This window comes from Loxodonta africana, chromosome 17, assembly GCF_030014295.1.
Source record: "Loxodonta africana isolate mLoxAfr1 chromosome 17, mLoxAfr1.hap2, whole genome shotgun sequence".
Taxonomy (NCBI): domain Eukaryota; kingdom Metazoa; phylum Chordata; class Mammalia; order Proboscidea; family Elephantidae; genus Loxodonta; species Loxodonta africana.
Window position 1 is genome coordinate 61,804,423 of NC_087358.1, and position 20,887 is coordinate 61,825,309.

At 36.5% G+C, this 20,887-nt stretch overlaps 1 protein-coding gene across 10 annotated transcripts in view; it reads left to right on the top strand.

Annotated features, from left to right (window-relative positions):
• Nucleotides 1-20,887, top strand: part of DNAJC15 (DnaJ heat shock protein family (Hsp40) member C15) — a 92,188-nt gene that overhangs the window by 18,672 nt on the left and 52,629 nt on the right. For 6 of the 10 annotated variants that reach the window (XR_010318192.1, XR_010318193.1, XR_010318191.1 and 3 more), the window contains exons 2-3: nt 14,509-14,560; nt 16,799-16,872. Coding sequence is in view for 7 of the 10 variants with exons in the window: in XM_064270081.1 (XP_064126151.1) it covers nt 14,509-14,560; nt 16,799-16,872 (126 nt within the window). In the remaining 3 variants the exon portion in view is untranslated. Of the gene's footprint in view, nt 1-13,612; nt 13,737-14,508; nt 14,561-16,798; nt 16,873-20,887 lie in introns of all 10 variants that reach the window. The other 4 variants (XM_064270085.1, XM_064270084.1, XM_064270082.1 and 1 more) reach the window with 1 other exon arrangement.

Consider the following 20,887-nt stretch of genomic DNA (forward strand, 5'->3'; position numbering starts at 1 on the left):
AGTGCTCTCTGAGGCATTTAGGACTAGGTTGATATTGGGCAAGCCTTTCTGGCAGCCACATTTATTCACATTTTAGGTTAACAAGTGCAAGGAAAGCTTCTTGTGTTATTTGGAGAAAGTGGAGATGAGGTTCACTTTAGTGGGTCACTGAGTAAATGCAAAAGAGTGCTTAAAAGCTTATTAAGAAATCATTATGTATCGCAAGGATTTAAATTTGAGGTGTTTGTTAATTATACAGTGGAACAGAGAAGTACAGGGCTTTGTTTCTTATCATGTTTGGTTTTTGGTTCTGTTATTGTTTAGTTTGGTTTTTTGCTTTTTTGTTTTGTTTTGCCTGTGTTTTCAGAGAAATTAAGTGACTTAAAAACAGTGAATAGAATTGTAAACTTTACCTCTCCTTTTTACTGTACTTAATGTAAGGTTTTCATGGGAATTAGGCTTTTGAGAGAAGCTCAAATATATTTGCTTTAGCAATGGCACAATAATTGTAAAGGCTACGGATATTAATGTGGATTGGCCCAATTTAGATGCAAAAGTCTTCAAAGTTCATAGCTGGCTTGAAGATTTCAGGGTAGGATAATTGTAAAAATTGTCATCCTAATATCATTTTCTTCTGTTTGCTAGTTTATTGAATATAAATTCCCTTTTGCATATTTTGAGCTGCAGGTGTAATACCTCTCTTCCCATGTCCCACTGATTCGGCCGCAGTCTCTCTTTTTCCCTCTCTTTTCTCTCTTCCACTGCTGTTGTTCAAAGGGATTTCATTGTAGAAATTGAACCAAATAATAAGGCACCAGAACAGAGTTCAGCAGAAAGTGGTTTGCTTGTGATTGACCCATGAGAATTGAGTCACTACAAGATCACAGAGACGACTTTGAGACACCAGGCTCATTCTTCTTTTCCACTAGTAGATGAGACCTCTTCGTTCCTCCCTCGCCAACCCCTCGGCATTCTGGATTCAGGTATAATGAGAGATTATGATTTTGTAATGATGCTATTTAGTGTGTGCATAAGAATTTTTTTCAGCCAGGCTTAGCAGTCTCTGTAGTAACTATCCCACCATTTTGAAACCAATCTCAATGATTTCCTTGAGAATTGCTGTCTGTTGGTTTCTGCAGTGCTGATTATGCATATGACTAGAAATTTTTAAGTCCAAAATATTCACGCATTTTGTGTGGTCAAGGGGAATGGCAGAGGAAACTATGCTTTTTGGCATTTTTGACAATTACAATCCAAAGTTGTCATGAATTAAAAAAATTTAAATAACATTGGCCAGTATCCCGTAAGTATTGATTTAGGAAATAATATAGGAGTCATTATTCCCTGTCCTTGAGCATAGAGAATGTAACCCAGCTGGAGCTGGGTTCACAAGGACTCACAAGGACACATCGACTGGGCCCTGAGGTATAAAGACAATAAACCAAAAAAAACCCACTGCCGTCGAGTCGATTCTGACTCATAGCAACCCTATATGACAGAGTAGAACTGCCCCGTAGTTTCCAAGGAGCACCTGGTGGATTCGAACTGCTGACCATTTGCTTAGCAGCCGTAGCACTAAACCACTACGCCACCAGGGTTTCCATAAAGACAATAACTAAAATAATCTTGGAAAATATCTTTTAGGGAACCTTTCACATAAGCCAGAACACAAGACTTTCCACTCTTATCTTTTTTCTATTAACATTTAGTGAATAGAAATTTGTTGGACCAATGAAGACCCTCCTGTCGTTACTGAAACCTGTACCAGTGATTGTTGAGAGGGACAATTCGAAATGTAGGATCACAGTTTCTAGCCAATCTGTGAAAAGGTGAAGCTTTCAGTGGTTTTGCCCGTTCTGTAGTGTTAACATATACTAATAACTCTGTAATGTTCTTTGGACTGGGGCAGACATGGCTCTAGCAACATGCTTATCCACTTCCCACTTTTGTCTTTTATAATATATGCCAAATAAAACTTTCTTTTTGCTTTGCTAAACTTTGTAATGTGTTCTACCCTACAACCGTATGTAATGTGCATATATATGTCTTTGTTTCCCACAGTGACCATGATGCGATTGCTAAAAACTTTATTTCCGAATTTGGTGTGAGTAGAATAGCTTAGGTTTTCTGTTTTCCTTATACAGACTGCTGTTTCCAAACACCAGTCTGGACCAGTTGTAAAAGAATGTGTTGGTAGAATTTCTAAGTGATTTGTAACTGATTTAATGTTGGTCTACATATGTTCACTTATTTATAGAGAGACTAGCTTGTTCAAGTAGAAGCGTGTGCTAGCCAGTTTTGTGTAGCAGATACGTCTATGTTTACATCTATATATCTCTTCAAGAATTTATTTGGATCTCCTGCAGGCCTTTTGTAGAAAATGCTCACTATTTTTCTAAACCAGATAAATGTAAATCTTCAAAGAAAGTGTTTCAGAACTAAAACTTACCCAAGGCAGCCTTGTGGATATTTTGTTAAAAAGGCAAAAACACACCCATACCCCTGTCGTTTGACCTCCACATTTGCCGTCTGCTGTCTTCTAAATGGAAACCCTGGTGGCGTAGTGGTTAAGTGCTATGGCTGCTAACCAAGAGGTTGGCAGTTCAAATCCGCCAGGCACTCCTTGGAAACTCTATGGGGCAGTTCTACTCTGTCCTGTAGGGTCACTATGAGTCAGAATCGACTCGACGGCAGTGGGTTTGGTTTCGGTTTGGTCTCCTAAATGTATATGACAACTATGGCAGTTTTAGCCTAGGCCAGACTACAGGTTATAAACATGCCTTTCTTTTTAAATCGCATCTCCTGATTTGTTTTCAGCACATATTATAATTTTCCTGATCAAGTCCGAGAAATACTAGCAACATTTCTCTGGTGTCTCTAAAACTCACGGCGTACTGTGATGTCTGTCTAGTCGCATGAGCAGTTTTAGACATTTCACCTGGTTGTCGTCTAGCTGGTAGGTAGTGACCGTGCTTCTGCCTCTAACATTGTGCCTCATTCACCATGTTGCTTTTAAATTGTCTTTTCAGTGTTATTTTTGTTGTTCTGTTATTGGCAATTTAGTTTTAAAGCATCATTGTTTAAAAAGTGTTCAAAATAAAAATGGAAGTACATCTTCATGCTTGCCACTAGATCAAATATGGTGTTGCATATATAAAAGAAACAAAAGTAGATAGTCTTAGCACGAGGATATGATACTGAAGTTTAAGTAAATGTGAAATAGCAGAGTGATAAAGCATATGTGATGAAGTTTTCTACAGTAATAAAATGGAAAAGGTGGTGCTGAAATTCTCTGGTATTTACACAATTGTGCTAAACAAACCTTGGGCAATTTAAAAGCCCAAGTATGTTTTAGATTTTATTTTACTTTTAAAAATTAAGGTCAAATAAAGGTAGGGTCGAGAGTTCTGTGTGAACTGCTTGCTCAGACTTGAGATTGATTTTCCCGCTCTCGTACTTCCTGTTTTCCACATTTGGAATTACCAGCTGCTTTTTGCTGCTTTTTTTTGAGTCAGTTCCAACTCATCGCGATCCCGTGTGTGTCAGAGTAGAACTGTGCTCCGTAGGGTTGTCCTTGGCTGATTTTTCAGAAGTAGTTCTCCAGTCCTTTCTTCAGAGGTGCCTCTGGATGGACCCTAAGCTCCAACCTTCCAGTGAGCAGCTCAGTGCATTCATCGTTGCACCACCCAAGGACTCCGCATTTGGCGTTAGTTTGTTTTCTTAGTGTGAATCATTTCAATTTTGTCAGGGGTGGAAGGAAGAGCCTTTGTTTTAGAGCTCTCTACATTTGTGTCTGAAAAGAAATACCAAGGAGTTTTAGTGAATAAAAAAATAACATCAGGTAATGCCAAAACCCACTGCGGTCGAGTCAATTCTGGCTGATAGTGACGCTGTAGGACAGAGTAGAACTGCCCATAGGGTTTTCAAGAAGCGCCTGGTGGATTCGAACTGCTGACCTTTTGGTTAGCAGCCCTAGTCTTAACCACTACACCACCAGGGTTTCTGATATTAGGTAATAGGTAAGTATTTTTTTCTAGGAAACAAATCTTATTCTGGACCAATTGAGGTTGTAATTGAGTTGTTACTTAATTGTTTATAGATGTAACAGTCTTAGTATTTCCATTTGGAATTTTATTGGTGGGAATTTTATCTTTATGTCAGAGTATAAATGGTTGTTCAGGATACTTGATATTTTTTTCAAATTTCAAGTTGATTTTAACTCACCAATAAAATATTTTTATTTCCTTATTAATTGCTTATGCTCAGAAAATATAAACTGATTTTAAGATCAAATGAATTAAAATACAATTAAAGAAGTAAATAAGATACAACCCCCTTCCAATAAGGAATTTTAATTCCAATAGAGAAATGGGTTTTTGATTATACTTTGTCCTCTCAGTATGTATAATTAAGAGTTGATTGCATAGTTTTTGGTCACTTATTGAGCATCTTTATTGGCTCCAGTGATCTACCTATTTGGTTTAGTTTTTGTTGTTTTTAAGGTTTGCTAGGCCTTGTGTGTGTGTGTGTGTGTGTCTTTTAAATAAAGTTAGTGTTTAGAAATCGAGGTTTATTCTGGCATCAATATTGTTGAATGAATAAAAATTGAAATATATATGGCAGGTCTTTTGGTGTGATCTAAGATCTCAAAGGTGAATGAGACACCCTCCTTGGTCTTTTTTCATAAGAGTTCATATGATGTTGGAGCTTGTGAACTGAAGGGTTTCAGGGAAACCCATGAATCCCCGCAAATGATGTGCAAAAAGTTTATAGTGTACATATATTTGTGTTTTTCTTAGGAGATGGTCCATAGATTTCATCACATTTTTAAAAGTCTTTTGATACCCAGAAGAGGCTAAAGGGGACAGAACACATCTAACCATAATTTACTAGTAAGGATAAAAATGAAGATCTTTGGAAGTTCGAAGTAAGAGGAGATTAGCATAGAATAACCATTGGGGGCCCATCATGTTCACAATCTTACATAGGACCCACTTGATACAGGCCTGTCTAGGGCTAGGACGTCACGAGTCAGAATCAACCTCACGGCAACTGGTATATGTCTAGGTCTGTCAGTTTGTTGTACTGTGGTGGGTTGCATGGTGCTGTGATGCTGGAAGCTATGCCACCAGTATTTCTAATACTAGCAGGGTCACCCATGGTAGGTTTCAGTAAAGCTTCTAGACTAAGACATACTGGGAAGAATGGCCTGGTGATCTACTTGCAAAAATTAGCCAATGAAAGCCTTATGGATCAAACTATAGCCTGGCTCAGAATTGTTTAGCATATTTTTAGGGAGGGGCAAATACTGGACCTAGGCCTTGTCATTGTGGCTGCTGACATCTTGTTGGTTTATTAAAAGAGAAAGAGTGGCTTTTATGCCCTGTTTATGTGAATGTCTCCCTAAAAGATTTTTTTTCTTCCCTCGGATTGTCTTAGCTATTGTCTTTATACCTCAGGGACAAGCTGATGTGTCTTTATGAGTCTTTGTGAGTCCAGCTCCAGCTGGGCAGAGAATAATGGCTCCAATAAAAAAATATCATCTCCTAAATCATTCTTTTCTTTTGATCTGTGATTGGAGATATTAATACCTAGACTTAGTCAAGCCCTTAGATGGTGGCCGTGGCAGGCTCTTTAAACTCACGGTGCTGGTTTTTTCTACTGGATACCATCTGGTTCTGGACCATGTAGTTCTTCACCAGGATCTTAAGTAAGAGCAACGTTCCCATCAGTGGCATTGCCGAAGTGAGTAGACTCAATGTGCATTAACACTTTAGCCTGAGTTTTTTTTAAGTATGTAAGACAATAGAAGATAAATTTTATTATGCCTAATCCTACCAGGATACAGACTAAGAATATTATGATCCCTTGCAGTAGTGTTCTAGCCCCATGTACTTACTGCTGATGGTAACCAACCAGATAAATCTGGTGTTTGTAAGGGTATTACAGTGTGTAACCAAGCAGCTTGCTGTTTAATTCTGTGTGTATCTTCTACTTCTCCTGTGTTATTTATCAAATTGCAATAAGAGGTATTTGCTACAGCACAGACTATACTTTCTTGGGCTAATAAAAAATCTAAGGATATTTTGTTATCTCATGTCACCTTGGCTAATGAAGTCAGAGATTACTGTTACGGTTTTATCACTCTAGCAACTTCATGTGCTATTTGCCCCACAGTGATTGACTAATTTCTTAAAGATTTCTCCAATTTAGCTATACCATAACTAGGAATTAAAGCTATCAAACATACCCTGAGTGTTGGACCAATGGGTTTCTTTTTGACTCTTGTTTTATGGTGTGTGGAACAGTTTAACATTACCTTTTCAATATTTGGGAATCCCTGGTGGCATAGTGGTTAAGTGCTATGGCTGCCAACCAAAAGGTTGGCAGTTCAAATCCACCAGGTGCTCCTTGGAAACCCTAGGGGGCAGTTCTACCCTGTCCCATACGGTCACTATGAGTCAGAATTGACTCGACAGCAGCAGGTTTGGTTTTTGTTTTCTTTTGTTTCAATATTTGCTAGCAATCATTACTGTGAATATATAAAAGTAATCTTAAAATTCTCAAAGTATGTTGCCTTATGCATTCACCAGGAGTCTATACAAGAGATTGGCCATGTAAACTCACTGTCAGTTGGAAAGGGCTAGAGGAAACAGAAGGTATAGAAAAATTCATGTGTGACAACTAGATTTTCATTAGAGAATACATGATTAACAAGATAATACAGGATGAAACTCGCCTGTTGGAGGTCTTCAGTTTACTGTTTAAAACATACTAAGTGTTCTTCTTGAGGGCAAGCTGCCCCTCCTTGGTCTACCTATTAACAGTTATGGGTTACTTTCTCAGAAGCAGAAGTGTTACAAAACTGTATAAGAGAAGAACTTACAATTCAAGAATCACAATATCTAAACCCATTAGTTAAATAACTTAGGAGAAAGGAAAATGGTTTCTTATATCCCGAAAGTAGGGCCTTAAAACATCAGTAGTATTCCCACATAAAAACCATAGTATTCCTTTACTCAGTTTTATGTAGGCAGTTTCTGTTGCACATGACCCTGGATCAGCCACAGTCTGTGAACCCATCAGCTTCTACATAAGAGTTTTGGAAATTGATTCAGCCTAGTCACAGTTCTTTTCATAAGTCTAATATAGTCCATATTTTGGGCAAACGTTTTCAGCAAATCCGCGAAGTAGAAACTTATCTGCAGATGACAAAGCTTAATATGGCCATGATTAATTTATAAAAATAATACTTTTATAGTGAAAGACCTGATAGAAATTAATTACAAGCATAATGTAAAGGTCAAATAAAATCAATTAAAAAAAACTTTAGTTAAAAAATTACTAAATATGACCATTAATCATATTTTAAAGACCTTCAGATAAATAATACCTAATAATCTTGAGGCATAACACCATATAGTGAGGATATACCAAGAGTATACCAAGATTATCAAGTCTCTGAATACTGAAGAGTAGGAAAAAAAAAACGTTCATGGGTAAATGATGTGAATTCCCCAAACCATTGGCTTTGATAAAACTGTGACCAAGGTAGCAATGAAGAAATAATAATAAAACTGTGACATAATATTATGTGTGTGCTGTCTAATATTAGGCAAAAACACAAGAGGAAATACTTACACATTTTAACCCAAAAAGAATCAGGTGTTTCTCTTGAGTTTGACAGTACGTTCCATGTAGTTTATTAAACTTTTTCACACTTATCCTTTATAAAAGTTTTTTGTGGCTTTCCATGAAGTTTCAAAGTTATCAGAAGTTTATTATAGGTCACTATGAAGTGAAACAATACTTAAAAACCTTAGTTTATTTATTTATTTTTAAAGCCACTACCTGGCTTGGTCTTCCACTCAGGAATCTTATTTTAATGAGAGAGGCCAAACCTGCCTTCAAGGCAGATTACACAAAGAATAAATTAACCCTTCAACTCACAAATCAAATTTTGTTATTTTAACAGTGAGAAACCCAGTTATTTGTTTTGTGTGCTATTTGACATTAAAGCTCTTAAAAATCTCATAAATTAAACTTTAGTCAGACAGATAAAATTTTTGACCATATAAAAGTATTTTTTAAACCTCTTAAAAATTTTATTTGTTGCATATCTCTTATAGCGAATCCCTTTAAAATGGCAAAAATGAACAGACTTATTAGCAGACTTAAATATATATACTTCCTCTTGTGGCATAAAAAGCCAAAGTATATGAACTTACGTTATGACAGATATCTATTAATTTAATATCTGTAAGTTACCTAAAAGTTCTTAGAAATTATTTTAAGCCTGTATACTATAAAACATAATTGTAGTTGAAATAAAGCCTGTTTAAATATTCTAATTTCATTTTCTGGCTAGGTTTGGAAACAGTTTCCCAGGGCATTTCAGGTGTGTCTCATTGTCATTTCTTTTTTGGCGGGGGGAGCTTTTTAAAGTTCCCCTACGATAGGGAGAACTTGTTTACGGTTGCTGTATGATTGGAATTCACTCAGTTTCTGATGGCTTTTGTAGTAAGCCTCCTGGAGCCATATGACCTTGGAGACTGGGGACCAGGGAGGCCTGATGATGCCCCAACCTCCCTATTTTTGACTCCTGGTAGAAGACAAGGATAGGCTGTTCTGATTCATTTACATATTGTTAAATTGATCTAGGCATTTTGAAAGGCTTTTTTATCTGCCCAGTAAATACCAAAGCTCTTTAGCAATTTTGTAAATGAATCCATCAATTCTTGGCTAAGGAGACTGGGGGCTCGGGGGAGGAGGTGTCTGATCTTGCCATGCCCTCATTCTCTTGACTCATGGAGGACAAGATTGGGTCCTCACAATTCATTTACATATGTTTAAGTTAGCCTAGGTATTTTGAAAGGCTGTTTACCCAGTAAATACCAAAGCCTTTAGCCATTTTGTAAATAAATCATCAATTCTTGGCTAGCCCTTTTTTTTTACCCCTAGGCTTGTCCTATGTCTCCTTTATTTTTAGGCTTGTCCTATGTCTCCTTTTACCCATTCTGAAACTACCAGTTTTAAGACAAAATTATACTTTATCCCTAAATAAAACACATTTTTCTTATATCATCTAGCTTAAGTTACTAAGAAAGGTTTTGCTTTTAAGATTGACTTAAATTTTTTCAGCGTAGCTACTAAAAATCTAAATCATAAGACAGTTTTTCAGGGATGAGGAGTGAATTGAGGTTCTAAGACAGCCTTACAAAAAACAGCAATTCTCGGCCATAGCCTCCAGCCTGATACAAGACAGAAACTTAGACATAATGCCCTTGACCAGAAGCAAGCTCTCAGAACAAAAAGAGACAGAAAGACCACATAAACTCACAGAACAATGCTACACAAAACAAAGATATGGGGATTCTAGTTTCTTAAAGTATATATAAATATGAACCCCAAACCAGTGTCTTGGTAGCGGGAGGGAAATGCAGGCTCATTTATCAAAGATGTGAAGCTCTAAGGTTCAAGGTTTTAGTTTCTTTCTTTTTGACCTTGATTCATTCTGCAGGCTAGAGACCTAGTCTCTTATTTTAGATCTTAAATATACTAGTTCTTCCAATAGGAAAGTACTTTAATGTAGCTACTGATGATTTTAATTTTTTTTTAATTAATTTTTGTTAAGCTTCAAGTGAACATTTACCATTCCAATCAGTCTGTCACATGTAAGTTTACATACATCTTACTCCCTTCTCCCACTTGCTCTCCTCCTATTGAGTCAGCCCTTTCAGTCTCTCGTTTCGTGCCAATTTTGCCGTCTTCCCTCTTTCTCTATCTTCCCATCCCCCCTCCAGTCAAGAGTTGCCAACACACTCTCCACTGTCCACCTGATTTAATTAGCTCACTCTTCATCAGCATCTCTCTCCCCCTGCCGCTGACCAGTCCTTTTCATGCCTGATGAATTGTCTTCGGGGATGGTTCCTGTCCTGTGCCATCAGAAGGTCTGGGGAGCATTGTCTCCGGGATTCCTCTAGTCGCAGTCATACCATTAAGTATGGTCTTTTTATGAGAATTTGGGGTCTGTATTCCATTGGTCTCCTGCTCCCTCAGGAGTTGTCTGTTGTGCTCCCTGACAGGGCAGACATCGATTGTGGCTGGGCACCAACTAGTTCTTCTGGTCTCAGGATAATGTAGGTCTCTGGTTCATGTGGCCCTTTCTGTCTCTTGGGTTCTTAGTTGTCGTGTGACCTTGGTGTTCTTCCTTTGCCTTTGCTTCAGGTGGGTTGAGACCAATTGATGTATCTTAGATGGCCGCTTGTTGGCATTTAGGACCCCAGACGCCACATTTCAAAGTGGGATGCAGAATGTTTTCATAATAGAATTGTTTTGCCCCTTGACTTAGAAGTCCCCTCAAACCATGTTCCCCAGACCCCAGACCCTGCTCCGCTGACATTTGAAGCTTTCATTTTATCCCGGAAACCTCTTTGCTTTTAGTCCAGTCCAATTAGACTGACCTTCCTTGTATTGAGTGTTGTCTTTCCCTTCGTGATTTTAATTTTAACATTGTGATTCTTCATTGAGAAACTGTATCATAAAACAAGTACAGAGCTGCGACTTCTCCCTGAGAATTTGGCAAAACAGAGCGCTATTTTCCAGGTTTTCTCTGAGCCAAAAAAAAAGAAACCTAATGAATGCTGTGGGGTGTGTACAGTGTTTCGCTTAGACCAGTGTATACCTTCGTTGCGCCAAGAGTTTCCTTGCAGGTGGCAGGCAGCCTAGTGCCCTAGCCTGTCTCATGACTACATTACCCTGTCATGGCAGTCTTTAATACTCATGATAGGTGCTGGCAACCACCCTAATGGCTTTTACTGGTTGACTCATGCCCGAATTTTTGTGGCTTATAGTACCAGGGTGGCGTAGCAGTTAAGTGCTACAGCCACTAACCAAGAGGTTGGCAGTTCAAATCCGCCAGGTGCTCCTTGGAAACTCTATAGGGCAGTTCTACTCAGCCCTATAGGGTCACTATGAGTCAGAATTGACTCGACGGCAGTGGGTTTGGTTTTTGGTTTTATAGTGGCTCATAGTTCTTTGAAAATAGAATTACCTCTTTAATGTTTCAAATGCCCAAATCCGGACCTAAACTGCAGTTCACCAGGATTACTAGATATCACTTTTAAACAATCAAGCAAAAATATAAGAAATATTCTCCTTAATCAAACAACTGGTTTTACCAAACAAAACTTAAGAAAACTTGAGAAAAAGAACAAAAAGAATAAGCAAAGGCTTGTCTTCCAAGAGCATTCACCCCAGCGGTCTCGAAGGGACAGGGGTGCAGATGCTCTGGTCCAGAAGTCAGGACCTTTCTTTTTACTGGCTTCTGCTCTGCAGCCCAGGTCTTCTCGAGGCCGACTGGCTTCATGGTTTTAGAAACCCTGCAACAACTACACCATTAATTCTTGTAGGGTGGAAACACCACTAAGTTTAGTAAAGTAGACAGAAAGGTTTTATTTGGCATATATTTAAAGAGGCAAAAGTAGGAATGGGACAAGCGTGCTGCCAGAGCCATGTCTGTCCAAGTCTCTGTTCCCAGTTCTTGAGGATGCATCTTAGCGGGCCACATTCCGGGATCCCTTGAACGTTCCCCATTCCCTGGATATACACACTTACCCACACAACCTAATCCGGTGCACCACCTTAACAGGTACCTGAGTCTTTTATGCCCTCATCAGTCAGTTCCTCCCAGTTCTTGGAACTCTTCTAAGGTGGTACTTAGGCACTTACCAAACAATCCAGGCGTCTTTTGTGTCTCCCACAGAGCCATCATTTGGGTCCCAGGGGGATCAGCTTTCAGAGCTGCTTCAAGGTCTCCAAGAGAAATCTCTTGGTGGCACACCAGACATTGGGGCCGGTCTTTTCTGATCCACCTCAGGAATACAGCAGATGGTTCTTGGCTGGGTCGCCAGAAATTTTACTGGGTGGAAACCCAGGTTCTTGTTCGGCATGACTCATATCCGCCAGTAAATGAGATACCAAGGTGAGAGACAGGAAGGGCACCTTTATTTAGCTGTACAAGGAAAAGGAGTCAGTCAGAGCTGCTGCTGCCAAGACTGCTTCTCAAAAGCAGATAGGCAAGTTACTTTTAAAGGGGGTTTTACAAGTAAAAAGTTCATACATATTACCTCAGCAACATTCTTAATCATACTACACAGGCACAATGGGGTTTACATAAAAGCAGAATTCAAATGTGAAGCTGGGGGGAAGGAAGCCAGCCAGAGAAAATAGGATTTTTAATACAGTACTGTTGGGGCTGCCTCATTTCTTGTGAGGCACTTGTGGGTGGACTTGAACCTCTGACCTTTCAGTTAGATATCAAATGTATTAACCATTTGCACCGCCCAGGGTCTCCTGAAACGTCCTTAAAGTGAACCAAGACTGTTGTTGCTAGATTTATCTAGTCGATTCTGACTCATGGCGATCCCATGTGTGCAGGATAAAACCATTCCATAAGGTTTTCAAGGCTATGACCTTTCAGGAGCAGATCACCTGGGCTGTCTTCCGAGGTGCTTCTGAGTGGGTTTGAGCCACCAACCTTTTGGCTAGTCATCTCGCTCTTAACCTTTTGCGCCACCCAGGGATCAATTAAGGTTAAAGTTGTAACTTAGAAAGCTCAAAATATATAGCATCAGGGAGGTTCTAGAAAATGGCAAAAATCTATGTACCTGAACAAAGCGTCTTTAAATTACCACTTACCTCTCCTCTGTCCTGAAATAATTAAGGCTGCCAGCCTGAAGGAAACCTTGAACACTATTTGCTTCTCCGGGTGGCTAGCTTTAGGCTTTCCCTCCTCTGCCAAGAAGTGAATCTTGAATTACTGAAGTGTCCTAGTGTCATTGCCTGGGGAAGAGGTGTGTTTTAGACCTGAAATAGGGAAGGAGAAGCCTAGATAAACACTCTCAGAGATCTGTAAGGTTAAACCAGTTGCTGTTGAGTAAATTCCAATCACAGCAACCCCATGTGTGTCAGAGTAGAACTGTAGTCCGTAAGGTTTTTTTTTTCAGTGAATGATTTTTCAGAAGTAGGCCACCAGGCCTTTCTTCTGAGGCACCTGGGTAGACTCAAACCTCCAACCTTTTGGTTGGCAGCTAAGCATATTAACCATTGGCATCACCCAGGGACTCCAAGAGAGAGTTACTGGATATTAAAGTTAGAGCATCTTCATGCAGCTGCCCCTTCTGACCTGATGTTTCTCATCATAGAGCTACACCTTGAAGGTTTGGGCCTTTAATTTCCGAAGACTGGGAGCATATTCTCGTTCAGAACTTGAAGACTGACAGCTGAAGGTTTTTTTGTTTAGCATTCCTTGAGTCTCAACCTCTATCTTATGATGTCTGCACCAATGGGAAATGAATCCATTTTGTTTCCTAGGAGAGATTAGTCTAGCTCTTTTTAAATTTGTGCTGGCTCTTACGGGTTTACCTCTCTCACCACTAATCAATCAGACAAAAACATTTCCGTGGTAACTCTCAATTCTGTATCCTTCAGAATTAGTTTTGACTGCAAGTGACTGAAAACCAAAAATAATATTGGCTTAGGAAGATACATTTGTTTTTATCTCGTGTAAATAGAGGCAGCTTCATGATCATTGGGTGCCTTTTATCTCATTGTTCCTCCTTCTTTACCCAAGACGGCTGTTCCAGGTATAATTTCTGCATTCCAGCCAGCTGACAGGAGGAATGGAAAAGAAGTGCACCCCCACCCTGCCTTTAAGGGCTTTTCAGAAGTTGTCCATACCACTCTGCTCACTTTCTGTAAGCCAGCACTAGTTGATGTTAACCATACCACATCTCAGGGAGGGTTGGAAATGCATGTCTGGCTAAAAATATAAATTCTGAATACTATAGTAGAAAATGAGAACAGGGATTAGGACACAACTGTTGGTATGTTCCACATAAACCTTTTTCTGTTATGACTTAAATATTTTCCTGTGATGTTTAAGAAAAACGCAGAATAATATGAAGTATATAGCCAATTTTAAATGATTTTATCAGGATGATAAATTCTTGGCTCTTTAAAAAAAATTTACATTGGTCTTGAAGGGTAGAAATAAACTAGCTTTTAAATTATATATCATTTTTACTAATTTTTGGAAATTTGACTTCTTAAACATGAATGTGAGGTTTTATTAAATTTTTAACTATGGAAAATGCCATTGAGCATAAAAAATATGGAGGAGGAAATATGTGCCTTTTATCTTTACAGAAGATAAAAATATTAAATCCTCAAATTATGAATAGTCTATAGAAAACATTTTAGCAGCAGGTAATATAAAAGCTCTTAGTTGAATGAATTCAAATATATGGAAATTAAATGAAAATCTAGAATTATCTTAGTTCACTAACAATTAGCTGATATAGTGAGCAACAGATATAATACCTTCAACCTTGCAGATTTTTTGAAGTTCTATTCTTCACAGCAGAGCTTGAAGAAAATGTAGTATTTAACATACTTATTATTAAAAGTGATTTACCTTTAAAACTCAGTGTGTAATGCTGTGAGTGATAGTCATTTTTTCCTCCACAGGCAAGAAGTTTGATAGCTGTAGGACTGGGTGTTGCAGCCTTTGCGTTTGCAGGTGAGATAAATAAAGAATATATATCAATAAATGTTGCAGGAGAAATATTTCTAAGTAGCTTTCATAGTGATCCATGGGCAGTCCCTTATTTGCTAAGGTTTTTGGTTTTAAGATATTATAAAAAAAAAAAAAAAAAGATATTATACATTCCCATTTTTTCTACCATTTATAGTCACTGAGCATTTGTCAATATAGCAAAATCTAGATAAATTTTGTAGTGAAGAAAATGAATGATGCAAAAAGTGAGGAAAACTAGCTCCAATAATCGTTAATTTTTTTTTTTTAGTTTGAGTTACAGTATACTGTTAAAAAAAATCTTTAATATGAAACAATATAAGTGATACGGGACTTATTCTCCCATATTTACTTTTTCTTTCAGATATGTTTACACATCTTCTGTCATTTCTTTCTGATGAGCGTAGCTGTTCCCTGTAGTGTATATATTACTTCATCTTTTAACATATTTGTGTAATTTCTTTGATAAACCCAGAATTTCTTTCACTGCATAATTTACCTTTTTAGAAAGCATAGTTTAAAGATTAAAAGGAAAACTGCTATATATTTCAGTCATTAACTTAACGTTTTAAATTATATAGCTATTCCCTAGTTAAATGTTTATCTGAGAGCATCTCCCTATTAAAGGTTTATTTTCTTACTTTGACGTTTGTGTTTCTAAGTTCCATGGATTTGACCTTGTCAGTTGGATCTTCTTTTTAGGTGAAGCTACATTCCATTATGGTTGTATGGACTTTAGTAAGATCCAGTAGGAAAATGGGACATAAAGAGTTTTTTAGTTGTTTTGTTTCATATGATATTTAATTTCACAAAATTTTCATTTTAAAGAACTTTAACAGTAAGAACGTCAAAGTAAAGAAGGTCAGTGGTTCAAATTTCCTTGATTTCTCTGCCATCAGGATATTGTGTCTCATTAAAAAACTAAAGTTAACTAATTTCCAAAGATTCATGACAAGAATGTCATTTCTAGAAAGGAATTCTAACAAGCTTGTCCATAAATATGACAATTTTTGTTTTAATTATTATAGCAGAGTAGGCATAGTTACTAGAAATTCATATTAAGATTTTCATTTTAAATTAGAGAATGCTGTACTTTTTCCAAGGTTGTCATTCTAAAATGAGTATAACTGGTCTGTGTACACTGTATAGATCATACTGTTGGCACATTCATATTACAAAGTAGAATATTTACAGGCAGATTTCTTCCAGAGCCAAAGACGATTGAATACTAGTGTTTAGGAGAAAGTACGCCTAGACTGGTTGGACCTAGGCCTTCCGGTCTATGGCTAAATTAAGCTTAAAGATGTCACTTCTTCAAGCATTTCACTGCTTTTTTCCACTGGGACAAGAGGTCACTTAACTGCCTCTTTTTGATTTTGAAAAAATTTGAGATAATTGAAAAGGTACATGTTATACTGTTGTGAAATCAAATGAAAGATTACATCTGTATGATAAGAGATTTGGAAAGTGAGGGTTTCACCTTTATTTAACTTTACTTAGTGTCTCCTGGATTTCAAGAGCTTTTTTCTTCATTCTTAGGTTGGTTACTTCACATTTTCCTATTTCTAGCATCCTGTTTTGGTATCGATTCGTAGTTGTCAGGAATCAGGGGTGTTGTAATTCTTAGCATGGCTAAGAAAGGAAAGCACTAAAATAAAATAAGTTTTTAGATAGAGTAGTCATCCTCAGTGGAAAAATTGGTAATTGGGATCTTTAGTAAATATTTCCTATGTAACTGAATTTTTACTTTAAAAGTAACCCCATTAAATTTCTTCTATATTGTGCAGATGATGAGCAGTATTGGTCTTCTCTATGTATATCAAAGTGATTACCAGCTTAAAAGCAATGTTAATTAATTATTTTAGACTCATAAGCATCTTTATAAAGGGATTTTATCAATAGTTGTGAAGAACGTACTAGAATGTTAACTTTTGTGATACAAAACATTGAATGTCAGATACTACATAAATGCTGAAAATTTCTAATTGATCATGAACTAGAACTTGATAAATGTAATAGCTATGATAATGGTGTTAAAATGAAATCCTTTCCTACATTCACTAAATTAGAAATTAAAAAAATATGTCCTGGTAAATTAAAAAAATATTTATTGAAATAACGTGTAAATTAAACTATTAATAAATACCGTGGTAATCACCTTAGGGGTATTGATTTGAATTTGATTATAGAAAATGTGTTTGCTTTTTTCCTTTTACTGTTTAGGTCGCTATGCATTTCAGATCTGGAAACCTCTAGAACAAGTAATCACAGAAACTGCAAAGAAGATTTCAAATCCTGTAAGTTAAAGGTGGCTTTAGTGGGAAGCTTATTTTTATTTTTTTATATGGTGTATTTGACAGTAACTCAAGAAAATGTCTTGGGTTTTCTAACCCTCTTTGTTTATAGAAGTTTACTTCCTTCTAGGCTTCGAAGCCAGAAATCCTGGTGGAGTAGTGGTTAAGTGCTACGGCTGCTAACCAAAGGGACAGCAGTTCGAATCCGCCAGGTGCTCCTTGGAAACTCTACTCTGGCCTATAGGGTCGCTATGAGTCGGAATCGACTCGATAGCACTGGGTTTCATTTTGTTTTTTGGTAGGGCTTCGAACCATAATTTTTTCCATTCCAGTTATTGTTCCGGTTCACCAAAATTTTAAGAATTTGGTTCTGTGAAGTTTTGCTTCGTCAACCATGACTAAACCAATTTGAACCTGTTTTTTACTCTGATCTAAAATTTATATTCTGCAAATGGATAACCTGGAGCAACTTCATCTGAAGAAATATGGCTAACAAATTTGTTCCTTATATTGCAAATAATACTGCATTTTTATATTAACTCAAATTATGTTCATTCCATGATTTTGTAATTAGTTTTAAAAGTAGCATATTAAACTGTTTCTTTCTACACGTTCATTAATAGTTAAATCTAAAGTGACAGTGATGTTCAGTTTTAATCACTGTCTCAGAAAAATTCAGTACAAAGAAAAACACGATATAAAATATATTTTGTTTTAAGTTCTATTTTTTAAATATACTAAAATTAACTGCAGCACTGAGTCACTTTAAAAAGAGTATTGTGAAAAAAAAATTCCTAACATACTGTATAAATATTAAATCGAAGATATGAAATACTTTTTTAATAGGAAATCTTCAACTTAATACTATAAAATACTCTGAAAACAAAACTAATTTTGATGTAGGTGACATTTTAGTACTAACACTGGATTGTTGTTATTGTTGTTAGGTGCCGTTGAGTCAGTTCTGAACTGCCCCACAGGGCTTCCAAGGAGCAGCTGGTGGATTTGAACTGCCAACCTTTTGGTTATTAACACTTAATAGTCATGCAAAATTGATAAGAATTTATTAATGAAATAGTAGAAATACAAAGTATGCTATCATACCTAATAACATCAATACATAAAACCAAAGTACAATATTTCATACTTTAATATTCATCCCAGTTCTAAGCTGAAGAATTGCCAAACATTACTTAAAATAAACATTTTATTACAAATATAGATTTAATTCATACACAATTTTACAGTTCATTTAGAAAACTGATCATTGCAATAAAGCATAATTACACCTAATTAAAAGAACATCATCTAATATTTTTTCATTTAAGCTAGCCCTGCTGTCTCACAAGATGAATTTCAAACCTGAGAAAGCTCTCTCAACACTGATCTGAGAAGCTAGTGCACTCAAGACTACCATAGCAGTTTCATATAACTGGGGATATTGTGAATGGTTTTCTTCCCAAAACTCAAGAATAGTTTTTTTCTCCCAACTCTTTGTACACCATCAAAGCTTGTTTATACAGAGTCAATATTAACAGTACAGCCGTTTGATCTCAATTTAACTTTTTTTCCATTTTGAGAGATAATTCCATCTCATCAACATCATCATTTGAAACGAGTGTTTTCTGAATTGCTGTCCTTTGTTACACTCTCAGTATTGCCCCTTTTCAGATTTTCTATCATTTCCCAAATGCTTTTTTAATGTAATAATGGCCTTCACTTTACGTTCAGAATTAATTAGAATTTGATAATGAGGATCTAGATAAACTGCTCCTAATACGCTATCATTTTCAATATTAACTTTACCCCTAACATTAAGTTTTTCAGTCAGTGTATTTCCAGAGGTATTATTAAGAGTTCTTAATTTTAGCTTAGTGTCCACCCACATACCAAAAACATCACTCATGATTAATTGCTCACATTGCAATCTTACTGTAACTTTTTTTAAAGGTTTTTAAGTTTCCAAAATTAATTTGACATATGCCTATTTGTCGTTAGAAAAGTCATATTTCATATTATTGCCAGCTAATACATCACAGAGATTTTTGGGTCCTATTAAGGCTTCTAACATGATGTTTTTTACGGGTTCATCTTGTTGGACAATCCAATACAGTTTTCCTTAAATTATTTTCCTAAAATTTGGTAGATAGTATCAGAATACGAAGTATTGGAACGTGTTCACAACACTCTCTTAGAATCTCTTTCAATTCAGCATCCTTTATTTCATCTTTAATAACAAATTGTAGTGTGCATGCCTCACACTTGGTACCAGTCTTTTTTTAAGGAACTTTGTTGCTTTCATCACACTTTGCGATGGTTAATGTCTGCAAGTCAGAGTGCAGTAAGAGCCTTCAAAACTGTCATTTTGCCCTGACATTTGCCATTGGGTTTCACTATCATTTCTGAGCAAATCAACAAATTTAATTGTATTAGAGCCATTTTGTGTGGTTACTAAATAAATATTGTGCTTCTTTAAAATTTGATAGACTTTTTTTTTTTTTTTTTTATGTACAGACCTGTGTGTCTTTCTTTTAGTTCTTTCATTCCCGCCATGTCAACAGATGTATCTTACCATCTTGTGCAAACAGAATGTTAATTCCTAGAACTGACCAATTCAATCTACTGGCAACATCCACTTTTAAAGAGAATGTTTGTTTTTCTAGACTACTACTAATTTTGGTGCTAAGTTTTAAGAACAAGTGAAGTATCATTTCCCTCATACTCCCTTAGTCTATTGAAAAATTTTGAACAATTGAACCTATAATTGAATTTAAAATTTTATGGAATACTGCATATTTAACTAACTCAAATGAACAACCATTAACAGTAACTAATTTAACACATGCATCAACAATTGTTTGTTTATCTAACTCCACCTTAAGGCATTCTGGAACAGCGAACTCGTCTAATGTCTTTTGTTGCTTATTCAGGACACTTTTGACACTTTCTTCAATCTTCTTTGTCTTCTTGCTTTGCACTGCATTGTATTCATCCATATGGTGATACTTCAGGTGCCTGTCTAAATTTCTTACGTGATCTCCAACCATATATGTGTTGCACATTTTACATGTGCTTTTATTTTCAACCTTTTCATACTTGCAAAATTCCCAACATCGAATTGCTTTGGTTTGTCCCATACTAGAATTCAAGGGATAAGAAATAATATTAACAATAGGGCATGTTTTATAGTCACTATATTACATTAGAGTAAAAGTAAGTCTTAGACTTTGATAACATAAAGAGAATAGAATGCATAAATACATTTATAGCAATGAATTAGAGCCAGTACGTATTAAAATGTTTCTAGCCATGTATCATCAGTATATTAGAGAAACTGGAATAACTTCAGTTTTACTTTCTCAGGGTTTGCTGATTTTTCCATTCAAAGTTCCACTTTACAACATTCCTGTACATTTATCCAGCACCTTTTGAAGAAAAATTTCACTTTATAATGATGCCATCAAGTTGCTTTCAGTGAAATAATGGTATATCACAATTGAAACATTAATTTTCTTCCTGCTAGTTGCTGATGCTTGTTAACATTTTGATTTGTGAGATAAATATAAAATTTAAACATATACGTACAAACAATTAGTAAGTGCGCTGTGCTAATTTTTTCACAGCAACATGTAAAATTGGCATAGCGGTGCTTATGAAAATACCTCATGGAGGAAGGACACAGTTGGCAAACAAATGTAGAAGGCGCGTGTTATTTCTGTAAAGATACAGTACATTTAAATCAAGATTGAATATAAGAATGGACTCACCAAAAAATTATATGCTATTTTCTATTTCTTGAATTTAAATATCACACTTAAAAAATGTGACTAATGTAAGTTTAAAATGTTTATACTCACCTGACAAATTCCCGTTCATATGAAACTGTTGAGAACTAGATGCAGTAACAACCAGCTCTTCCAGATTCCTGACTGCAAGTGTTCTCAGTCATGGAACGGTTCTCACGCCTGTGGCAGGCGCAGCTCACGTTATTGTGAGAGAGGCCAGGCAGTGAGCAGAC